Genomic DNA, 20,261 nt, shown 5'->3' with positions numbered 1-20,261 from the left:
CCAAAAATCCTTTAGATATTTCCTTCTATGCCAGCTTAAAAAAAAAAAAAAAAAGGTTTCTGGCATGGGATCTCCTGAATAAGATATATAATTTTTACTTACAACAATTTAAATTAATTAATAAACTCTTCAGTTGCGACACATAAATTGTCAGTAATGGTCGTAACGCAAGATATAATGTTTTTCGTGTGTTTTGCACATTTCTCTTTGTCACGTGTAATCTCTGATTTCATTACGTGTTGAAGTTGTACAAATATGTTACAGCTCATAACTGTGAGATATATACAAGGTGTTAATGAACTATAGCCACAAAGTGCAAGAGGAGATTCCTTAAATCAAAATAAGAGAAACAGTTCATATGAGCATGTGGAAAAAAGTGCATAGTTTCGGAGCTAGGGCCGTCCAAAAGCGTGAAGAATGGAAGAAAAAAAGATCATCACAGCGCGTAATTCCGAACACAAAGAACCGTGAAGCTACCAGTTTCTAACACTTCCGACCTCCCATCGACACGTTCTGCGTTCCTTGTTGTCAAAGCTTACTTTTCACCCACTTCAGACCTACCTTTATGTCCCAGCTTATCTGGAAGTTCTGTTGGTAGCATGTGAGAATTATGCTCTGTGGGAAATCTCTTGCTTACCCATTGCACATTACTGAAATATAAATTCTTGGATGGAGTATACATGACTTCCTTTACGCCGATATGGACAGCCATTCCATGGTTTCTTGTGTTCAAAATAACGCAAAATACAATGAATGTTTTCCACGCTCTGCAATTGTGTATTTTTCCCCACAGGACCGTATGCACCTTTTTTCTTAGTTTGATGTGAGGAATCACGTCTTAAGTTTGTTGGTATAGTTCATTAACACCCTGTATAATTCAACTAAATAAATCACTGTTCTTCATATTAGAAATTAACTCCGGTAGTTAAATTATTGTGTAAATTAAATCAAAATTCCTAGTGCTACTACAGTCTTATGAAAATCTATGGCCGGTCAGATCACACATGTTCTGCTGGCTGATACGTTGTCAGTGCATCCTGTCCGAACGCAGTTATTTTTGGCTTTTGTAAAGATGATTTTGTAACCTCTTAATTCAAGTAACTTCTCTATTGCCTCAAAATGTTTCCAACATAAGAAAACTCATTCCTACTGGGAATTCTAATCCTGGACCATGCTCACCAAATGCATACGAGCCAATTAAATGAATATTTGAATATTTAAGTATTAATACGCGTAAAATATTTTCTTTTACGTAAAATAAAAGTTCAGCGGTTCTGCATGTGTTCGTTGCAGACTTTCAATGTAGTGAATATGTGTGGTTACTTGCAGGTACGAGACTTGGAGCTTGAACTGGATGAGGAGAAGCGTCGTCATGCAGAAACCATCAAGATCCTGCGCAAGAAGGAACGAAGCGTGAAGGAATTGATGATCCAGTGCGAGGAAGATGCCAAGAATATTACTCTGTTGCAAGAAACTCTGGATAAGTCCAACCAGAGGATTAACACCTACAAGAGACAGCTTCAGGAACAGGTAACAGCTATGTTTTCTAATTCAAAACAGAGAGGGACAAAAATATCTAGAGTGTGAGGAATCATTTGTCGGTTTTAAAATACCCCCATGCGGGAAGTCCAGTGAATTGACACAGATATCAGGCACATTTATTGAGATTAATTTACATTTATTTATAATGAGTCTTGGGAACCCTAAAAGTATTTTTATATTCCTAGTATAATTTCGGCAACCAATCCTTACCTTCAACTGCTAGTCAGTAACGAAGAGCTTCGGCTTCACAAGTACTTTTGTACATTTTATTAAACTTACAAGTAAAGGATCCAAATGGATGAATCGAGTTGCGAGATGAGACATAGTGCGCCTAATAGAGGATGTGAAACTATGTGTATTTGCAAAGATATAGCGGCTGAGCGCCATAAGAAACGGAGGGGGCAAAGTTGGTGGGAGAAGGCTATGCTATGTTATAGAAAGACATCGAATAAACTGTTGAATCGTAAAAATAGTGGAAGACAAAGAATGCAAACGGTGGTAGTACTAAATTAGGTTAGATTCGGTTTGATTTGGTGAGATGTTCCTCTTCTTCTCTGTAGTTTTAATTCGTTTCTACACTTTCGATACACTGTTGTTTGCTAGACCATGTCTTTCGCACAATTTCAACAACTGACATTCCTATAAATAATAACAAGTGTACCTCTTCGCCAAATAGCCCCTTCCACCTCCATATATAATGCCGCTTACATCATAAACAAATAAGAGTAACAAGTATTTTCTTAACCTCAGCTATTCCCCTTACCTTACTTTCACTCACTCTTCCTCATAAACCAAAATAAATTCTCCAATTCATCTGGTAAATTCTCTAAAATTGGTCCGGCGATACAGCAGTTAACCAGACAAGTGTGATAGTTTATGTTTTCTTTTAACATGTAAATTAGAAATGTGTAGTAACCTGACCTAGTCCAATTTGAAATAATAAAACTTTATATTGACTTGGCAACACCGTTAACTTTGTTGTATCTCAGAGTATGCGAAACAATGTCCCCCTGGCGATATTTGCACGGTACAATGTTTTGACATTTTTTGTCCATTAGTTCAAAAAGTTACAAGGACGTACCAAGATAAATGGTCCACCCTGTATATTACGCTTCTTAGCGTTGTTTCAAGCAAACAGATACGAGGATCAGTCAAAAAGTTAGTTGCACTGTTTAAGAAATTAAAACAGAATAGAAATTTTACAATAACTTTATTTGTAACGTAAAGTTCCATTCACAATCTACTTTTCAACATAATGGCCTCCGTTATTTAAGCATTTGTCGAGGTGTGGTAAAAGTTTTTCTATGGCTTCTGCAAATAAATCTTGTCCAATGCCCGATAACCTTTCTTGGGCTGCAGCTTTCACCTTGTTATCCGAGTGGTATCATCGCTTTGAAAGTTCGTCTTTCATGGGACCAAACACATGGAAGTCATATGGTGAAAGATCTGGGCTATAAGGAGGGTGATGGTCTTCCCTCGCTCTCAGCATAGTCAATATTTGTACGTCCGTTCTCAAGCATGTTGCACCACTTCGTGACAGCTTGACGTGATATTGCATTTTCACCATACACTTCATACAACTACCGATAAATTTCAGTGCAGTTACACCTTTTCACCCACAAAAAACGAATCACTGCAAGTATTTCCAATTTGGACGCCACTTGCACTCTCGAGGCATGTTTACGACTGATTATCAGAACACCTCCACTTGCCTCGTGAAAGCCACTGCGTCAGACGATATAGCTACCTGTCTGCAGTGTTGCCACACAGTTTCATCAAAATAGCATTTGACCCAAAATATTTACGAAGGAGTGCAACTGACTTTCTGACCCGATCCACGTATATGATATTCCTGGAAATTTATAAGTGACAACGAAACCTTCTTTTTTTAATTCGTTGACTATTCTTCATATACTGAATTAATTTCACAATCTATTGTTTCTTTTCCTTACAGGAGGGCTTGTCCCAGCAGAACGTGACCCGTGTGCGACGCTTCCAGAGGGAGTTGGAAGCCGCAGAGGACCGTGCCGAAACAGCTGAAAGCAATCTGTCTCTCATCAGAGCCAAACATCGTACATTTGTTACAACAAGCACCGTCCCAGGAAGCCAAGTTTATTTGGTGCAAGAAACCAGGCAGACAACCACAACTGAAAGCTATTAAAAAAATAAACAAACTATTAAAACGCAGTCACTCTAATTAGCATTAGGCATCACAAAATTAAACATTATTTACTAAACGATGAAACAAGAAATTAGCTTTTATTGACGTTTCCATGGCGAAAATAAATTTTATCGATTATAAAAGTAAGCTACAGGATAAAGTTTACTGAAACAGAAAAACGCCATCTCAGGTAACATCAGGATATATTTTTGGTCATATATATCAAACCTAATATATTTTATTACTGATAACTAATCGAAACGTATTGTAATGTACGTTTTTCGTTTTCATCAAAGTAAATTTTGTTTCATTTTATGGTGCTATTCATACAGTGATTATGCGTGGTTTCTGGAAAAGTTCTCGTAAGAAACAAATCAGGTCTCCATTTCAGACAACGATACATCTTCTGTAACGGGTTGGAGATTTTTAAGAGTACGTTTTTAAGCTTTATATAAATATTTATTATACATATATTATAAATATTATTAACATCGCCTTAAAGAAAATATCGCTGTTTCTACCGAAAATCTTTGTAGATAATTAGTCGACAGTGTAGAAGTTAGTTAGTTGAAGATCTAGTGTTGTTGCAGTATGTCAACTCTGTTATTTAAAAAAATATATATCGAACAAGCTTTGCAATTTATATTGCCTGAACCCAAGGCTGGGTGGGTTCGGGTAATAACATCAAAGCTTTTAATGCTCAAATACCAAAGATAAAACAACAAAATATGTACTGCCAGAAACATGGAACCAAAAAGAAACCTTGTTGTGTGAGTGAGTGTATGATTCAACTAATTTCTACACTGTTGAATTTGGAATGGATGGACGCACTATGTTGATATAAGAAAATAAATATATATACAAACAAAAAATGCAGTGTGATTTTTTTCAGTGCTTGCGAGCTGTGAGAACTTGTATAATAGCTTTGTAAAATCACAGACGAAGGTGGGTGTAGCACCAAAATTAAGGGGAAAAATTAAATTAAGAAGCTTTTTTTTCTGGTAGGTATATACAAATATGGTTATATATATATTTTTTGAGAAAGATCGTCAATTGTTTTTAACATGAAAGGTATATTGAAGGTCAGATGTTGAGGAAAAAAAGAAAACGTAGAAATATGTGCTAATTGGATTTTATCTATTTGTGTATAATAATGAATAAAGATGAGTGCTACACTACCAATATTACAGCTGTTTTTATTTTCTTATTCATTCAATACCTTTCTTTATTCCTCCCTTATTTGTAGTTGTACAGTCAGCAACAAAACTTCTTTCCTTTTTGTAAAATTTATTTTGGAAATATCGGTGGTATGACTGGCATTTTGGGAATAACGGTGGTGATAACGTACAATCATTACATTCTTTTTAATATACTGAAAACTGTACTCAAATTATCCTTCTATTCTGAAGTCATTTACGAAGCTAATTTCATTAAACGGAAAGAACTTCTGTAGCTGACTGTACTATATCTCCACAAATGTTACAGATAATCTATGTTCACAACGCAGTTTTCTCAAATCATGTCTGTTGTCCTGTATGGTTGCGAAACATGGTCACTTACTCTAAGGGAAGAACATAGACTTAAAGCATTTGAGAACAAGATACTGAGACGAATATTTGGACCCAAGAGGAACGGGAACGGGGATGACTGAAACTTCATAACGAGGAACTACATAATTTATACCGTTTACCAACCATTGTTAGGGTCGTCAAGTCTAGGAGTCTTAGGTGGGCAGGTCATGTAGCTAGAATGGAAGAAAGTACGAACGCTTTCAAAGCTTTAACTGTAAATCCAATCGGAAAACGACCATTAGGAAGACCAAGGTGCAGATGGGAGGATAATATTAAGATAGCTCTCGCAGAAATAGAAATACAAAGTAGAAACCGGATCCAGTTGACTACAACACAGAAGTCAATGGAGGGCTTTTGTGAACGCGGCATTGGACTCGCGAGTTCCATAGGCTATAGAATTAATTAGTTAGTTCTCTAAGTAAAATGATAGTAAATTTTAAAAATATTTTGCATACGCAGGCGGTATTTTTCTCAACCCTAATGTACGACAAAGTTTAGGTTATCACCGAAAAGTGTAATGTGGTTATTTGTCCTCATATTTCAATAAAATTTTTCGTAGTTGAGAGATGCGCCCCTCTTGATAGAGTTCTAAAATATAAAAATGATGAGAACAACTATAGGAATTCTTGTTAACGGAAAAAAAAAAGTCAGTATCATGGCGCAACATTATGGATGTATAAACGCTCCATCGTGGTAAAGCAGTATGATGTGGAGGTACTAAGGCAGTGAATTGTATAGGAAATTGCACCTATGTTTACAAAATTGTGGTAACAGAATTATTAACTGGCTTGTAATGATTCCATTCTCAGTATTTTTACAAATTCGTATTCATGAAGAGCCAAAGTTTGCTCCGATAAATAGTTTGTATACCTGTCTGTCTGAAATATGAAAGAAAATGTGAAAATTACGAATTACTACGATGTTATGAAAGTGAATACTATACATGCAGATGCGAGATAACATCAAGAACGTATGCTATAATGTTTCTTAAAAATTATTGGTGTGTTGGTAAAGTCAATGTTATTGATTAAAATAACATAATTAGTATAAGGAATTAATGTTCCGTGAAATGTAAAGCTGATCTTTTTAGCCACTAGATAATTGATGAAGTAGGTCCCTATTTTCGAAGTACAAACAAGACAGATTTCCAAACGAGTTGAATGCGGCATGGTTGTCCTTCGCAACAATTTCGACTACTCTGCTCTTCCGTGACATTACTACTAGAATAACACTTGCTCCTGATCTTTTCTTCTTGAAAAGCTCAGAGCTAAAATTAGGCACCCAAAGCATAAATCCATTGTTCATGTTCTATGCAAAGGTTAAAAAGTAAATCCATGCATGTGTTTGTTCGCCAGTTACGAGAGTATTTCCAGAAGTTATTGGTCTGACATTGAAAAATGTGCCAGTACCTGTTTGCGGCCTATAGTGCCATCTATGGAAGAAGTAATGTATCACTTTCAATTGTCTAGCTGCATCAGTTCATTGCAGGCGGTGATTTGAATCGGTCGCTCCAGAACACACGGCTGTTCTTCCCAAGACTGAAGTGCTAAATCTGGGTTTTAGAATGGGTGCTACATCAAGCAGCCACATTGTTTCACTGGACCCTTGGTGAGAACAGCCGCGTGGACTGGAAAATTTCCGCGGAGTATGAGAGCTAAAAAGCACTGTGACTGATTCAAACGACTTGCTGCAACGATCTGACACAGCTAGACGGTTAAAACCGATACATTATCTCCTTCATAGATGGCAGTGTATGACGTGAACGACCTATTATCAGTAGTGCTATGTTTAAGTGTTAGGTCGAAAACTTGGAAATACCCTCGTATTATGCAACCTCTTGTACTTCGTCTAAAAATTAAGTAGCGAACAAAAGCATTAATCGTAATGATTAAATTATTATTTCAATGTTAGTACGAAAAAGAATTGAAAGAAAATGCAAGCGAAAACAATACAAAACACTTTGGAACGATATTTCGAAATTTCTAAAAGTTAACAAGAATTTTAGGAATGATCCAAAAAATGAATCAAAAGATTGCGATCTTGGCCAATAATTAGATGTTGGGTCAGGAGCCACAAAATTTTTGAACGGCCTCTAAATCGAGCTTTCGTATATTTTACGGAATAAGCACATCATACTGAGTTAAGTGGTAGTTTGGTTTGGATACACTATATGCAGTTCTCCAGATGTAAGACGTATAAGAAAACGTTTGGTTGAATGAAAGATTACTTCCCAGATGTGTACATTCCCAGATACGTACATGTCAAGTGCCATGGGCGATGACATGACATATTTTGATATTTATAAGAGTTTTCCCACTTCCGTACATGTTTAATAACTGACACTGTTTCTGTGCATTTTAAATAAAGTTTAAGCAGAGGAGGATATGGAATTGCATGCTCAAGGAAATACGATAAGATGCATACATGCTTTCCACACTGTTGTAAGTTTTTTTTTTCTTTTTCCGACTTAACTCTTCACGTTGAATTCAAATTCGACCAATGTATCCCCGAAATGTGTGTGATATGAATTCACAAATCACATCAAAGGGATACACAGGTCGGCTGGATCAGGAGTGGTCTGGCATCTCTGGGGGCCCTCGGCTGCAGGAAGCTAGAGGTGCTCCTTTTAAAAAATATCCACTTGCGTATGTTACTAAATTCTATTATTATTGGCCTATTTAAGTAAAGTTACATACTGCATTGTTTTATAGGAGCATTATTTTAATAGCAAACCTCTACAGTATGCTTACATGTTCTAATTACATAAATTCAACCATAATATTCTTTAAAAACAAATGTTCAATACCTTGATCAATGATATAAGGTAAGTAACCAATAGACCCTAAATACTACCAGGAATACTTTATACTTTTCACACTTTATTACATGAAACTTACAATACGTAGGTTGCTTCAAACTTCAAAATAGTGATTTTGCATAGGTGTATACAAAACTACACAAAAATCCTATAAAATCAAAGAAATATATACAAATTGTGTACGTATTGTACTCAGATTCGCTCATAAAAAGAAAATTTCAAACTATCAACTTGTAAAATTATGTTTGAATATCTAATACTGTATTCTGTTGATGATGAAGAATATTGGCATATTATGAATACAACATTTACTAACAGAGAAAAGAAGTATCCTTCTACCTAGATCAGGTGTATAGGTATAATGTCTAAATGCTTCATTAAATTAATAACTTTTTCCTAAGTTTTTCACTCGTTAATGCTGCTTAATCTATAATCAAATTTTTATCTAAATTTACGAACAAGTCTCGTTCTACATTTATAAAAAGTAGCTTAGACATTAAATCTTGGTTTAGCGCATTTTATTCTAATCTATTACTAAGTTCTATTCTAATCTATTCTTAACAATTTTAAGTTGTGAAAAGGTCTTTCCGCAGGTTAACTGTGTACAAAGCAGAGTTAATATAAACTTGTAACCTGTATATAGATTGGTAAAAAATTCATATTGTGACAGCACGAAAACAATGTTAAAGGTACATGTTATGCACCTAGAACATTTCTTCTTCACTGAGCAGTTGACATAGTTATCTTCGCCTTCTTCTGACTGAACCGTCATTCGTCTTCATTTAAGTTATTCGCATCAATTTCATCACTTTGATCCCACTGAGTCTAAGATCAACTAAGGTTAGGTGACAAATGGTACGTAAGGCTTCTGTTGGACATTCGACAATGTCTGCTATTTCAGGGAGTTTTTTTTTATGGAGTCATGAACAATCTTTCAATGTTTGGATTAAATCTTTTTTTTTTTTTTCAATACTTGAAGTAGCACAATCGATAATACGGAAATAGATTTGTTTAAATTTCTGAACTGGAGTAACTTCTAAAACTTCATCTTTTGCTTTTCCACTAGGTATTTTTTCTTCGGAATTCTCTTCTTATTGAAGTCCAGTGAAACTTCTACATCATCCACATCCTGTCAAGTGAGACACTCAAAGTGCTCTGAACTAATTTTAGCTGTGATTTGTTGTAACAAAGTTTGCACCAATTTCCAAGCTGTACAGTAATCCATTTCTTTAAGTATTTTAAAACGGGAGTTGTGACCAGAAAAATATCGAGCATGACAAAAGGCATGAGAACATATTCGAATTCGGATTATTGGTTTATCATATTTATGACCACAAACTTTGATTTGCAATGCAAGCCTCCATTCAATATTTTATTTAAAACATTCAACAAATGGGTCAACTTTCCTGAGTTGGTATCACTTATCAAAAACTGTACGTCAATAATTGATGAAAGTGCCGTATGCTTACTCCACCGTCTTGTGGCACCAATTCTGTTGAGTCTGCATAGTTTGGTGCTGGCAGTGTTTCTTTTTAGTCTCTTTCTTCCAGACAGTCATTATCTTGTAACAAGAACTTAGGAAAACAGCCGATTCCTCTACTAAACCAAATAAATTTTCTGCTTGGAGCAAATTTACTGTAGAATCAGCTACAGCCAAATTTAGTACGTGTCCCATGCAGTGTAAATTAAATACGGATTCTCTCTTTTGAAATGCGCTTGAAGACCGTTGTAACAGCCGCTCATGTTACTCGCCCCATCAAAAGAACACGCAATAATATTCGAAATTTTAATGCCACATTCAACTAGCACTGACTTTATACATTCGTACAAAGCAAGTCCACTTGAATCATCAACAACTGTTCAATTTAAGTCTTTCATATACCTTTCCTTGGACTACGTAGCGGACACCGATTGCCAACTGGTCCATGAAAGCTATACCTTGTGTACTATCCACCATCAAGTTATAAACAACATTGTCTTGAAGGTCTCCCAAAATCATATTTCGTCCAAATTTATTATCTTGATTAGCTTTTTGCTGAATCTTTTTGACAAGAAAAAGTCAAGAGAGAGCCTTGTACAGTTTGTCCTTTAGTCGCCTTTCCTTCTACTTCCTTTTTTCCTTTATTTTCAGTTTGTGCGCTTTGGTGTCTTCAATACACTTTGTAACATGATTTTACAAAATCACATCATAATTTGCAACTAAACATGACCAATTCAAGGAAATTTCCATGGTGTTTGACAGAATCTAATGAATGCGCCCCTTCTGACTCCTCTCCTCTGTAAACAATTCCTAATCTTTTTATAAATAACACTATGTCGATTAAACGCTGTATAACCAACCTTCTGGTCTGAATTTCTGCTTCTCTCTTTCTTATCTGATTGGAAGCTAATAATGTTTCAATATCATGTCCGCTTTGGCTTTCGAAAGCTGCCATCGCAACGAGGATGCGAAATCAGTGCAACGACACCCGAAGTCCTTAATGTTGGCTTTCTAGACCGGAGTCCGTTACCTCTTAATTCAGGTAGCTCTCCAATTGTCCTTACGACGCTGGTCAACACTGAAATTTTTGAGTGTCCCCATTGGGAATCGAATTCGAGACCATAAGCATCGTAGGCACGTGCGCTATGTAGCTAACCACAATACTAATCAGCGAAACTATTTTTAATTTCCAACGTCACTTCTATTTTGACAATTCAAAGGGGGCCCCCAGAACAGTAAATAAATGATATCAAAATTGCTAGTAGGCCTAATCTAAAATTTCACAATAAGTCTTTCTCACACACATGAAACGAATAACATTATAAATATTAAGTACGGAATAATAAACGGGTTGAGCGAGAGCCGAGGTGCGTTCCAATGCTTGCACTGTTGCTATTCTTTACTGAGTACCGCTAAGTTATACAAGTTTCATATTTTAGGTCTAAATTTCAGCAGCCCACCAGGTTTGCTTTCTTTCAGAATTTCAACAAAATTTGTGCACTGCAAGGTAAGTTTATATTAATGCTTATTGCAAACATGAGTTAGTGCGAACGAGGCATAGCACTACAGCTTTGAAGTAATTTTCACACATCTTATGCTTGAATGCAATAGGGTAATATCTAAATGTATGTAAACGTTTTTAATACCAACCAAAAATTTATCGTTTTGTTCTTGGAGGCCCCACAGCTCCGGGGCCCTCGGCGATTGCCGACCTGACCAGACCGCCTCTGATCTGGATCTTCTATGATCTCGGTCCATGTGCAGTTGGCCGTTTACCATTGTTACCACCACCTATGAGTAATGCTTATCAATATACATACACACACATATATATATATATATATATATATATATATATATATATATATATATATATATATATATATATATATATATATATAGTGCAACCAAATATCATCTAACATCTACTGAAACATCATAACTACCCAAAACGTTCTTTTTCTTTTTTGTCAAGCTGCATATATACTTTCTTCTTTTACCTTGCAAGCTGAGATACTTTATGTCGTATGCATGGTCACTTCTCCTGGCTTCTAACCTGAGAAAACGGACTAATTCGATGACATGAGGATTTTGCTTGTTTAGCAGATTATTTAATCTATTATCCCAATCCTCTGCGGGATTATTTGTTGTATGGCGTTTTTCATGACAGTTCCACATGCTTATTGTAACTGTAGAATTTTCCAGCCACTGGTCAATGAAATAGCCATAGAACTGCTCAAGCTTAGGGGATATCTTCTTGAATAGACAGTGTACCACTGTCGACTATTTCTAACGAAAGAAAAGCTAATGACGCAAACATTAGAACCTGAAGTCATTGTTTTTGTAGTCTATAACCAAGACCAAATCCTGTATCTTACACCAAAGACACTGGTTAAAGTGAAAATTACACCCACTTATGGAAGCTGAAGGGAAAATTGTCCTAAAAGAATTTATTACTGCTTCCTTGAAGTCTACCGTTACAACTTCAGGATTCGAATTCAGGACTTCAACCTTTCATATATATGCTTTCTCTTGTTCGGGAGAAGGCCAAAAACTACTGGAATCACATTACTTTCCTCTACTAAATTTCCAATATCTGCATGAATTACAAAAAATTGGGAGAAAAGTTTGTTGTAGCTCTTAAATGTGCCGTAAATAAAGAAGGTCGGGCTGGCCTGCAAAATGAAACTATTCAGGAACTCTTGTTCACTGTGGCTGCTACTCGAAACGAAACCTTTAGATTCCATATCCCTCTCTGCTCAAGAACTAACAAAAAGTCACAGAAATAATACCAGCTATTGAACCTGTACGCAAATGGGAATTCTTATCTCGCTTTTAAATCATGACATTTCATTGCATCTGGCACTTGTACGCACCTGGGAAGGATTTTGACATGTACGCACGTGGGAAGACACCGAATGAAATATATTGGATTTTTTGGATCAGGGGCCACAAATATTTTGATTGGATCCTAAATCTAGATTTCATATTTTTTACGGAATAAGCTAATCATACTGAGTTAAGTGGTAGTTTTGGTTTAGCTACAGTATATGTAGCTCTCCAGATCTAGGCCTACAAGAAAATTTATAATTAAATGAAAAACATTGGATTTTTTGGTTCAGAGCCCACAAAATTTTTGAACGGTTCCTAAATCGAGATTTCATACTTTTTGCGGAATAAGAACATCATACTGAGTTAAGTGGTAGTTTTGGTTTGGTTACACTATATGTAGTTCTCGAGATATAAGGCGTACAAGAAAATGTTTGATTGAATGAAATATATTTCACAAGACATGGTATGCACTTAAGCAATACAGGTAAAAAAGAAATATGCGAGAAACTTAGCGTAATGATGCGAGAGCTTCCAGCAAATATTAGTGTAAATAAAACACCCATAACTATTGATACAAATGGTACAGTACGCGAAAACTTTGACATAAATTGCAAAAGTAATAAAATTCCATGTCAACAAAATTTTTTCATACCATCTAATGAAGACAGTATCAGGTTGAGTTGATTTTAGTTTAGCGTCCCGTTCAGCAGCGAGGCTATATGAGACGTGGACCTACTGATTAACGTGGAATCCGAACCACATGAGCTCCCGCCGGGAATCGAACCCGGAAGACGGTATCAGGGTAGAATCGAATATTGAAAATATGAATGTTTCAAATGGCATTGTCTCTCCTCAAGAAATTACGTCATATCAGGACAATGTATATAGGAAATCAAAAAGAGAAAGAAAGCCTCCAACACACCGTCCGGATTATTTTTTATGGTAGGATCATCAACCCAACATAAAGACATGCGTAAAGATAATTGGAGTTTTGATAAATGTCTAATTGACAATAAATTAAAACTAAGGTATATTGAGAGTAATGCCGTTAAAGTGCAGACATGTTATCAAAGTATACAGTCTGACAACTTAAGTTACAAACATAATAGAAATAATATAGTTATTTTCCATCAAAATGTACAAGGGTTTTCGTTGTATAAAAAGAGCATGTTGGAAGAACTACTTTTGGACAAATTGTTGGGAGTAAATTTAATCTGTATAACAGAACACTAGTTACAATCAGGCTGCTTAGAATACCTAAGCATTCCTGAATTTCAGCTAAGAGCAGGATACTACAGAAGTAATAGAGATAGAGGGGGAGCCTGTATATATGCAAAGAGGGGTCTAAAAACGAAAGAATGCATTAGGTTTAAATATTTAAATGTAGAAAAACACTTTGAAAGTTGAGCATTAGAAATAGTAGATTATAACCTTGTAATTGTATGTGTATATAGAACTCCTGACAGTGATATAGAAATTTGTATAAATAGGATGGGTACGATACTAAATTATTTTATGAAAATCAAGAAGACCGTCGTAATTGTTGGTGATATCAACATAGACTTTTTACAGCCTATAAAACACGAGGTAGAACTTCTTCTAGATTCATTTAATATGGACGCAATTGTTAAAGTTCCCACACGAATTACAAAATACTTTGAAAGTGCAATTGACCAGTTCATAGTGAGCAAACATCTTAACTACAACACAGTAGACGTCTTCAACAGTGGTTTTTCAGATCACCTTGCCCAAGTACTCGACATACATGTAACTCCTTATAAAAGTTTTTGTAATGCAAAAGCAAGTAGTGTGACGTACAAAAGAAAATTAATGACGAAAATATACAATATTTTAATCACCTTCTCAGGGAAGAAAATTGGAACGAGCTTTATATACATAATCAGGTTAATAAAGCTTTTAGTTATTTCATTGACACCATAAGATTCTATTTTGATCTAGCATTCCCTGTTGTAAAATCTGTAACTTCAACAAAACAATCAAAACCCTGGGTAACACAAGGGATCAGAATAGCAAGTAAAAAAATGAGACTTCTTAACAAAGCTAAAACACAAGGAAATCTATCACCACGTACAGAGACCTATTACAAAATATACAAGAACACATACAAACGGGTTCTGAAAGCAGCCAAAAAATTACACAATGACACAATCATTAAAAAATCAGATAATAAGTCGAAGGCGTTGTGGATACTAGTGAAGTTAAGTTTAAACACTCGTAATGATGACGGTAATTTAGAGGTGATTAAAAATGACAACATAATAAAAGATCCACGTATAATTGCTGACCTATTTAATAACTATTACACCAACTTATCACAAACGTACAATAATGATCCAGCATTGTCCACTTCGAAAATATTCTCAAAAATTTGCAACAATACAATGTATCTACATCCAGCTACTAATGCAGAAATAATAAAAGTGGTAAAGAAAATGAAAAGTAAATGGTCAGCTGGCGTAGACGGCATACCGCCAAGTATTGTAAAGAAAAGCATTAAATATATTGCTGACCCTCTGTGTTTCCTCATAAATATGTCGTTCTCAAGTGGAGAATTCCCTAGTATATTAAAAATTGCAAAAGTAAAACCAATATATAAAAAAGGCGACAAATCAGCGCTTGAAAGTTAGAGGCCTATTTTGCTTCTCTCCATTTTCTCAAAAATCTTAGAAACCACAATGAGTGTCCGGCTAGCATCCTTTTTACTTAAACATGATCTAATAACACACGAGCAACATGGCTTCCTACAAAGGAAATCAACGGAAACCGCAATATATAACTTCGTGGAAAGTGTACATAAAAGTTTAGATAGTAAGGAGAAATGTATAGGTGTTTTTTCTGGATCTTTCGAAAGCATTTGACTTAGTGTCACATAGAAATCTTCTCTCAAAGCTACAAGATTACGGAATAAGAGGCATTGCATCCAAATGGTTTCAATCGTATCTGAAAAATCGGCAGCAAGTAGTGGAAATTACATACAATAATAGGGATACAAACCAAGCTACACACTACATATCAGAGATACAAGAAATAACATGTGGAGTGCCACAAGGATCCGTATTAGGGCCGCTATTATTTTTGATATATATTAACGACCTACCAAGTAATATTGCTCCAGCAGAAACATCTTTTTATGCAGATGACGCCAATATTATAGTAAAAGGTAAAACAAATGAGGTTGTTGAAGGTAGTGCAAACGAAATCCTTTGTAAACTATCTCACTGGGTTAAAGAAAATAAGCTTAAATTAAATATTGAAAAGACACAAGCAATCAATTTTCATCACATGCGCAACAAACATGCACAGCCTAGGAACATTGTAATTCAAAATAACGAAATAGAATATGTAAACTCAACTAAGTTCTTAGGAATTTGGATAGATAAAAATCTCTCCTGGGATGTGCAATTAACTAAGCTTAGTAAAAAATTAAACCAAATATATTTTGCAATTAAAGTCCTTAAAAATGTTTTAAGAGAGTCTACTTTAAAAACAGTTTACTTTGGACTATTCCAATCAATTTTAACATATGGTATTATATTTTGGGGAAATACACACAAGGCCAAAGTAATTTTTGCGATACAGAAACGAATAATAAGAATGATGGCAACTGCTAAACCAAAAGATCACTGCAAACCAATATTTAAAAAACTTCGTATACTTCCAGTACCCGGTTTGTATATTTTAAATCTATTGATATTTGCAAAGAGACACCTACAAGGTATCCTTACACGAGTAGAACAGCAACGTGATCATGATACAAGAAACAAAGAAAACTTTTCTATTGTAGAACACAGAACAGTATTATATGAAAAAGGGTGTAAATACGCGGGTATCATGCTTTACAATAAACTTCCGAAAGAAATTAAAACTCAGGACTCTGTTGCTAAATTTAAAAAAGAACTCCAGAAATATTTATTACAACATTGCTTTTACTCGGTAGAGGAATGCATGAACTGCTAAGTGAATAGAAATGTTACATGATGTACAGTAAATCAATGTCATTACTCGCTTTTAGCATTAAATATTTGTTAGATGATTTCTAAATACACTGCAAGTAATAATTGCTAAATTTATTTTTAACAATGATGTCATGTAAATTGTACAGTGTGATAAGATGTAAGAAGTAAGGTTTAATTATTAACCTAGTGTGTGTAATTTTCACTATTATTGTTTCTTTTACTTTTGCATTCATATACAAATGACGTGTCCACTTCATATGCATTGTATTACAGTGCTAAATGTATGACAAACGACGAAATAAATACAATATATTGGATTTTTTTTGGATCGGGGGCCACAAATTTTTTGAATGGCCACTAAATCAAGATTTCGTATTTTTTTGCGGAATAAGGACATCATTCTGAGTTAAGTGGTAGTTTTGGTTTGGCTACAGTATATGTAGTTATCGAGATTGTAAAGCGTACAAGACATTTTGTAATTGAATGAAAAAGAATGGATTTTTTGGATCAGGGGCCATAAAAATTTTGGATGGCCCCTAAATCGAATTTTCGTATTTTTTTTTTTTTACGGAATAATGAGATTATACTGAGTTAAGTGGTAGTTTTGGTTTGGCTCCACTGTATGTAGTTCTCCAGATATAAGGCGTGCAATAAAAATATTTGACTTAAGGGGATCTTCTACCATCTCCGCTTAGGTTTCTAACTCTCCATTTGATAACATGTAAAATTTAATATGGTAATTTCTAACAAAGTATTGCAGGTAATAACTTGAAATTTTTAATACAAATACACAAGACCCATATAAATCCAACCACGGTCTCCAATTTACGTTACATGCGTTAGATTAATTGCAATATATTCTTCAGTAAGTTTGGCAACAGAGAATAAAAAGTATGCTGCAGAGGGGAGAGGGCTGACCATCTGTTTGCTTGTTAGCTGCTTTTAAAAGGACGCTCTTACCAGAAAAATCACGTTGTGATTCTCACTTCTCAGTGGTTAGAATGGTCTGGACTGGAAGAGCCCAAAACCTCTTCTTTCTTCCTTTCACGGTTTGTTTGTTTCTTCCACCCCCTGCTGTCACAAGAAGACAACTTGTTTCGGAAAGCACTTTGAATTAGTAGCGAAAAGCCAAACTGAATGACACCACGGACGGATTAAAGGGAGGGGCGGTCACTCCCTCCGAGAACATTTGAATACTTTGAATAATCGGAGTAAGAAACTAGAAATTGCGTAATCTAATAAGAAAAGTTTGTTGAAGTATACAAATCAAGACGCATTTTAAGTGTCACAGCATTGTACTCTCATCCCCTCCCCTCCCAATTCCCTTCTGAAGAAGTTCTCTTTTGTTTCTCTGTTCCATATTAGCCTTTACACTTACACTTTCATTATCCAGTATTGATTTTTACCATACCATCTGCACAGAAGGCGAATAAGGTTTACGAGTCCTTCCTGCCCCCTTTTTTAAAAATTGCTAATTATAATAAAATTTATCGAAAACAACGATAAAGACTTATACACATTCATTATTGCAATTTTAAAATAAACTCGCCGCCTGTCGCGTATGCTAGCGATCTAATATATACGAATAGATGAAAAGTTAGTTTGAAGCGTATTGTTTTTCTGTAATTAAGTCCGAATTCATATTTGTTTCTATTGTTGCATCGACAAAAGTGAGTGCTAAATCGATTTAGGCTCGTTGGTCTTTGCGAGGTCCCTCAAGATGCAAGGCCTTGGGCAGTCGCCCACCACTTGAAACGCCTCTGCACTAGAAGTCTGCACGTGCTCGGGCCTACAAAGCATGTATCACTTCGGGCCCGGGAGGGGTTCGGGCAGTAGCGTCATTTCAGATTTGGCTTGGGGGGCCAAGACCCCTTGATATATGTAAAATTTCGCGTTTTTCACTGATTTACTACTATGCTATTGATAAAATTATATAAATCTCAAACTCGGGAGGGGGGCAAATGCCTCTCCCTGCCCTCCTAAATGACGCCCCTGGGTTCGGGCTGTGAATTTTTAAATATACAACCATATTTCTCGGACTTTTTCGGGCCTAACTTTGTAAATATAGTGTAAACGATACAAATTGCACCGTTCTTTCTGGAGGACACTTAAAACACAACTGCAAAATCAAACCTCGAATTGCTGTAAATAAAAATACAATTTTGCATTAATAATTAAGTTTCTGCAATTCGGGCTTATTTCGGGCTCATTTGATTATCACAGAGCTCAGTCCGGGCTAGGGCCTAAATGCTAAGACATATTTTGGACTCGGGTCGGGCCTCACATTGTAAATTCACAGGCCGGGCCCGGGCTGAAAATTCCGGCCCGTGCAGACCTCTGCTCTGCACCCGCACACATTCCTTCCTAGTCCAGAAAATCTCCTCCCCTCCGCATCGTCAATAATGGTAAATTTGTTCCTCGTATATTTGCTTATTATTGTAAGAGAAGTTCAAACCAGAACTCTAAAATTTGTTCGTTCTCTGGGGTAATGTGAGTAATGCAAATTAAGAAAGATATGCGTAATATACAAATGTCAGAAAAACTTGATATCAATTTGAATAACCTTTTACGAAATGTTTATTTTAGAAATAAACTTATGCAAGTATATCGAGGCATCTGAAATTTAATGTTAAATAGTGGCGAGTGAGCCAGAAGGGGCGTGCACTATTCAGTTAGTCAAAGAACTCATATATATAGCTTGAAAACTAATACTATTTAAACCAATATTGAATTAGACAAATTTGATCACTCTGGCCACAGAAAAGGCGTCACCTTCTATGGCCCACCCATCGCATGATGGGAATGAAAGACAGAGGAAGAAAAAGACAAATTTGTAAAAAGTAGGATAACCATAATTGGAAATAGTGTGTATATTTTTTAAGGAGGAAACCCAGAAGTACATTCTCGATATAATAATAATAATAATAATAATAATAATAATAATAATAATAATAATAATAATAATAATAATAATAATAATAATAATCTTTCTCACTTCAATCATAGGTTGATGCGCAAGAAGGAAATTTTAAAACTTTTCTCTCCCTTGGGAGAGCTGTTTTATAATTTGATAAGGTCTCTTCTTCGTAACTGCATCTATCCTTTGTCGGGCCGCGGTGGGTCAGTGGTAGAGCGTTCACCTCTAATGCATGGCGTCCTTAGTTCGATCTCAGCTCGCACCAAGTGAACTTTGTGGAGGACAAACACCATGTGTGGGGGTTTTCTCGGGTTCTCCCGTTTCCTTCCACTTTCTGCATTCCAGCATTTCCTTCTTTTCACAACATCACTAGCTCCTTTAACCTACCAGGCATAACTGTGGGACGTAAAACTTATAGATTTTTCTATCCTTGATCTTCCACTTCCTGGTTTTTCTTCTGCCTTTTCCCCTATCAACATGGTGATCCAATCGGAGTGCCGAATAAGATGTCCAAGCATGCTGTTTCTTTTTTTTTTCCTATTATCTTCATGATCTGTCGTCCTTCATTAGCTTCCTTTAGTACGTCTTCATTCCTTTTCCTTATACAGTATTATTATTATTACACAACCACACAAAATAAATAAAAGTTCTGTGCACTGGACCCCAGGGTATTGATTCGATGTATTTTGGTACCCAGAACCCAAATTTCGAAACTCCAGGACGATTTGACCGTGTCAACTTTGTTTTATGGGCGAAGAACGTAAGTGCTGTTTTACGTTTGCTTATGTTTATCGCCCATTTAAAAAAATATCACGGTCAATCGTCCTGGGGTTTCGAAATTTGGATTCTGGGTACCAAAATATTTTGAATCCATACCCTGGGGTCTGGTGCACAGAACTTTTATTCTTTTTGTGTAGCTGTGTTATTATTATTATTATTATTATTATTATTATTATTATTATT

The 20,261-nt window shown here is 35.6% G+C and overlaps 1 protein-coding gene across 1 annotated transcript in view; it reads left to right on the top strand.

Moving 5' to 3' along the window:
- The window catches only part of Prm (Paramyosin), a 153,495-nt gene extending 148,608 nt beyond the window's left edge, over positions 1-4,887 (top strand). The window contains exons 17-18 of the mRNA XM_081744655.1: positions 1,330-1,530; positions 3,497-4,887. Of these exons, the coding sequence (XP_081600781.1) occupies positions 1,330-1,530; positions 3,497-3,703 (408 nt within the window). The 3' untranslated portion in view covers positions 3,704-4,887. The remainder of the gene's footprint in view (positions 1-1,329; positions 1,531-3,496) is intronic.
- The last annotated feature ends 15,374 nt before the right edge of the window (positions 4,888-20,261 follow it).

Source organism: Thermobia domestica, chromosome 17 (genome assembly GCF_964235325.1).
Source record: "Thermobia domestica chromosome 17, izTheDome1.hap1.1, whole genome shotgun sequence".
Classification (NCBI taxonomy): Eukaryota; Metazoa; Arthropoda; class Insecta; order Zygentoma; family Lepismatidae; genus Thermobia; species Thermobia domestica.
The sequence above is the reverse complement of the archived record's forward strand: the minus strand, read 5'-3'. Positions and strand labels throughout refer to the sequence as shown.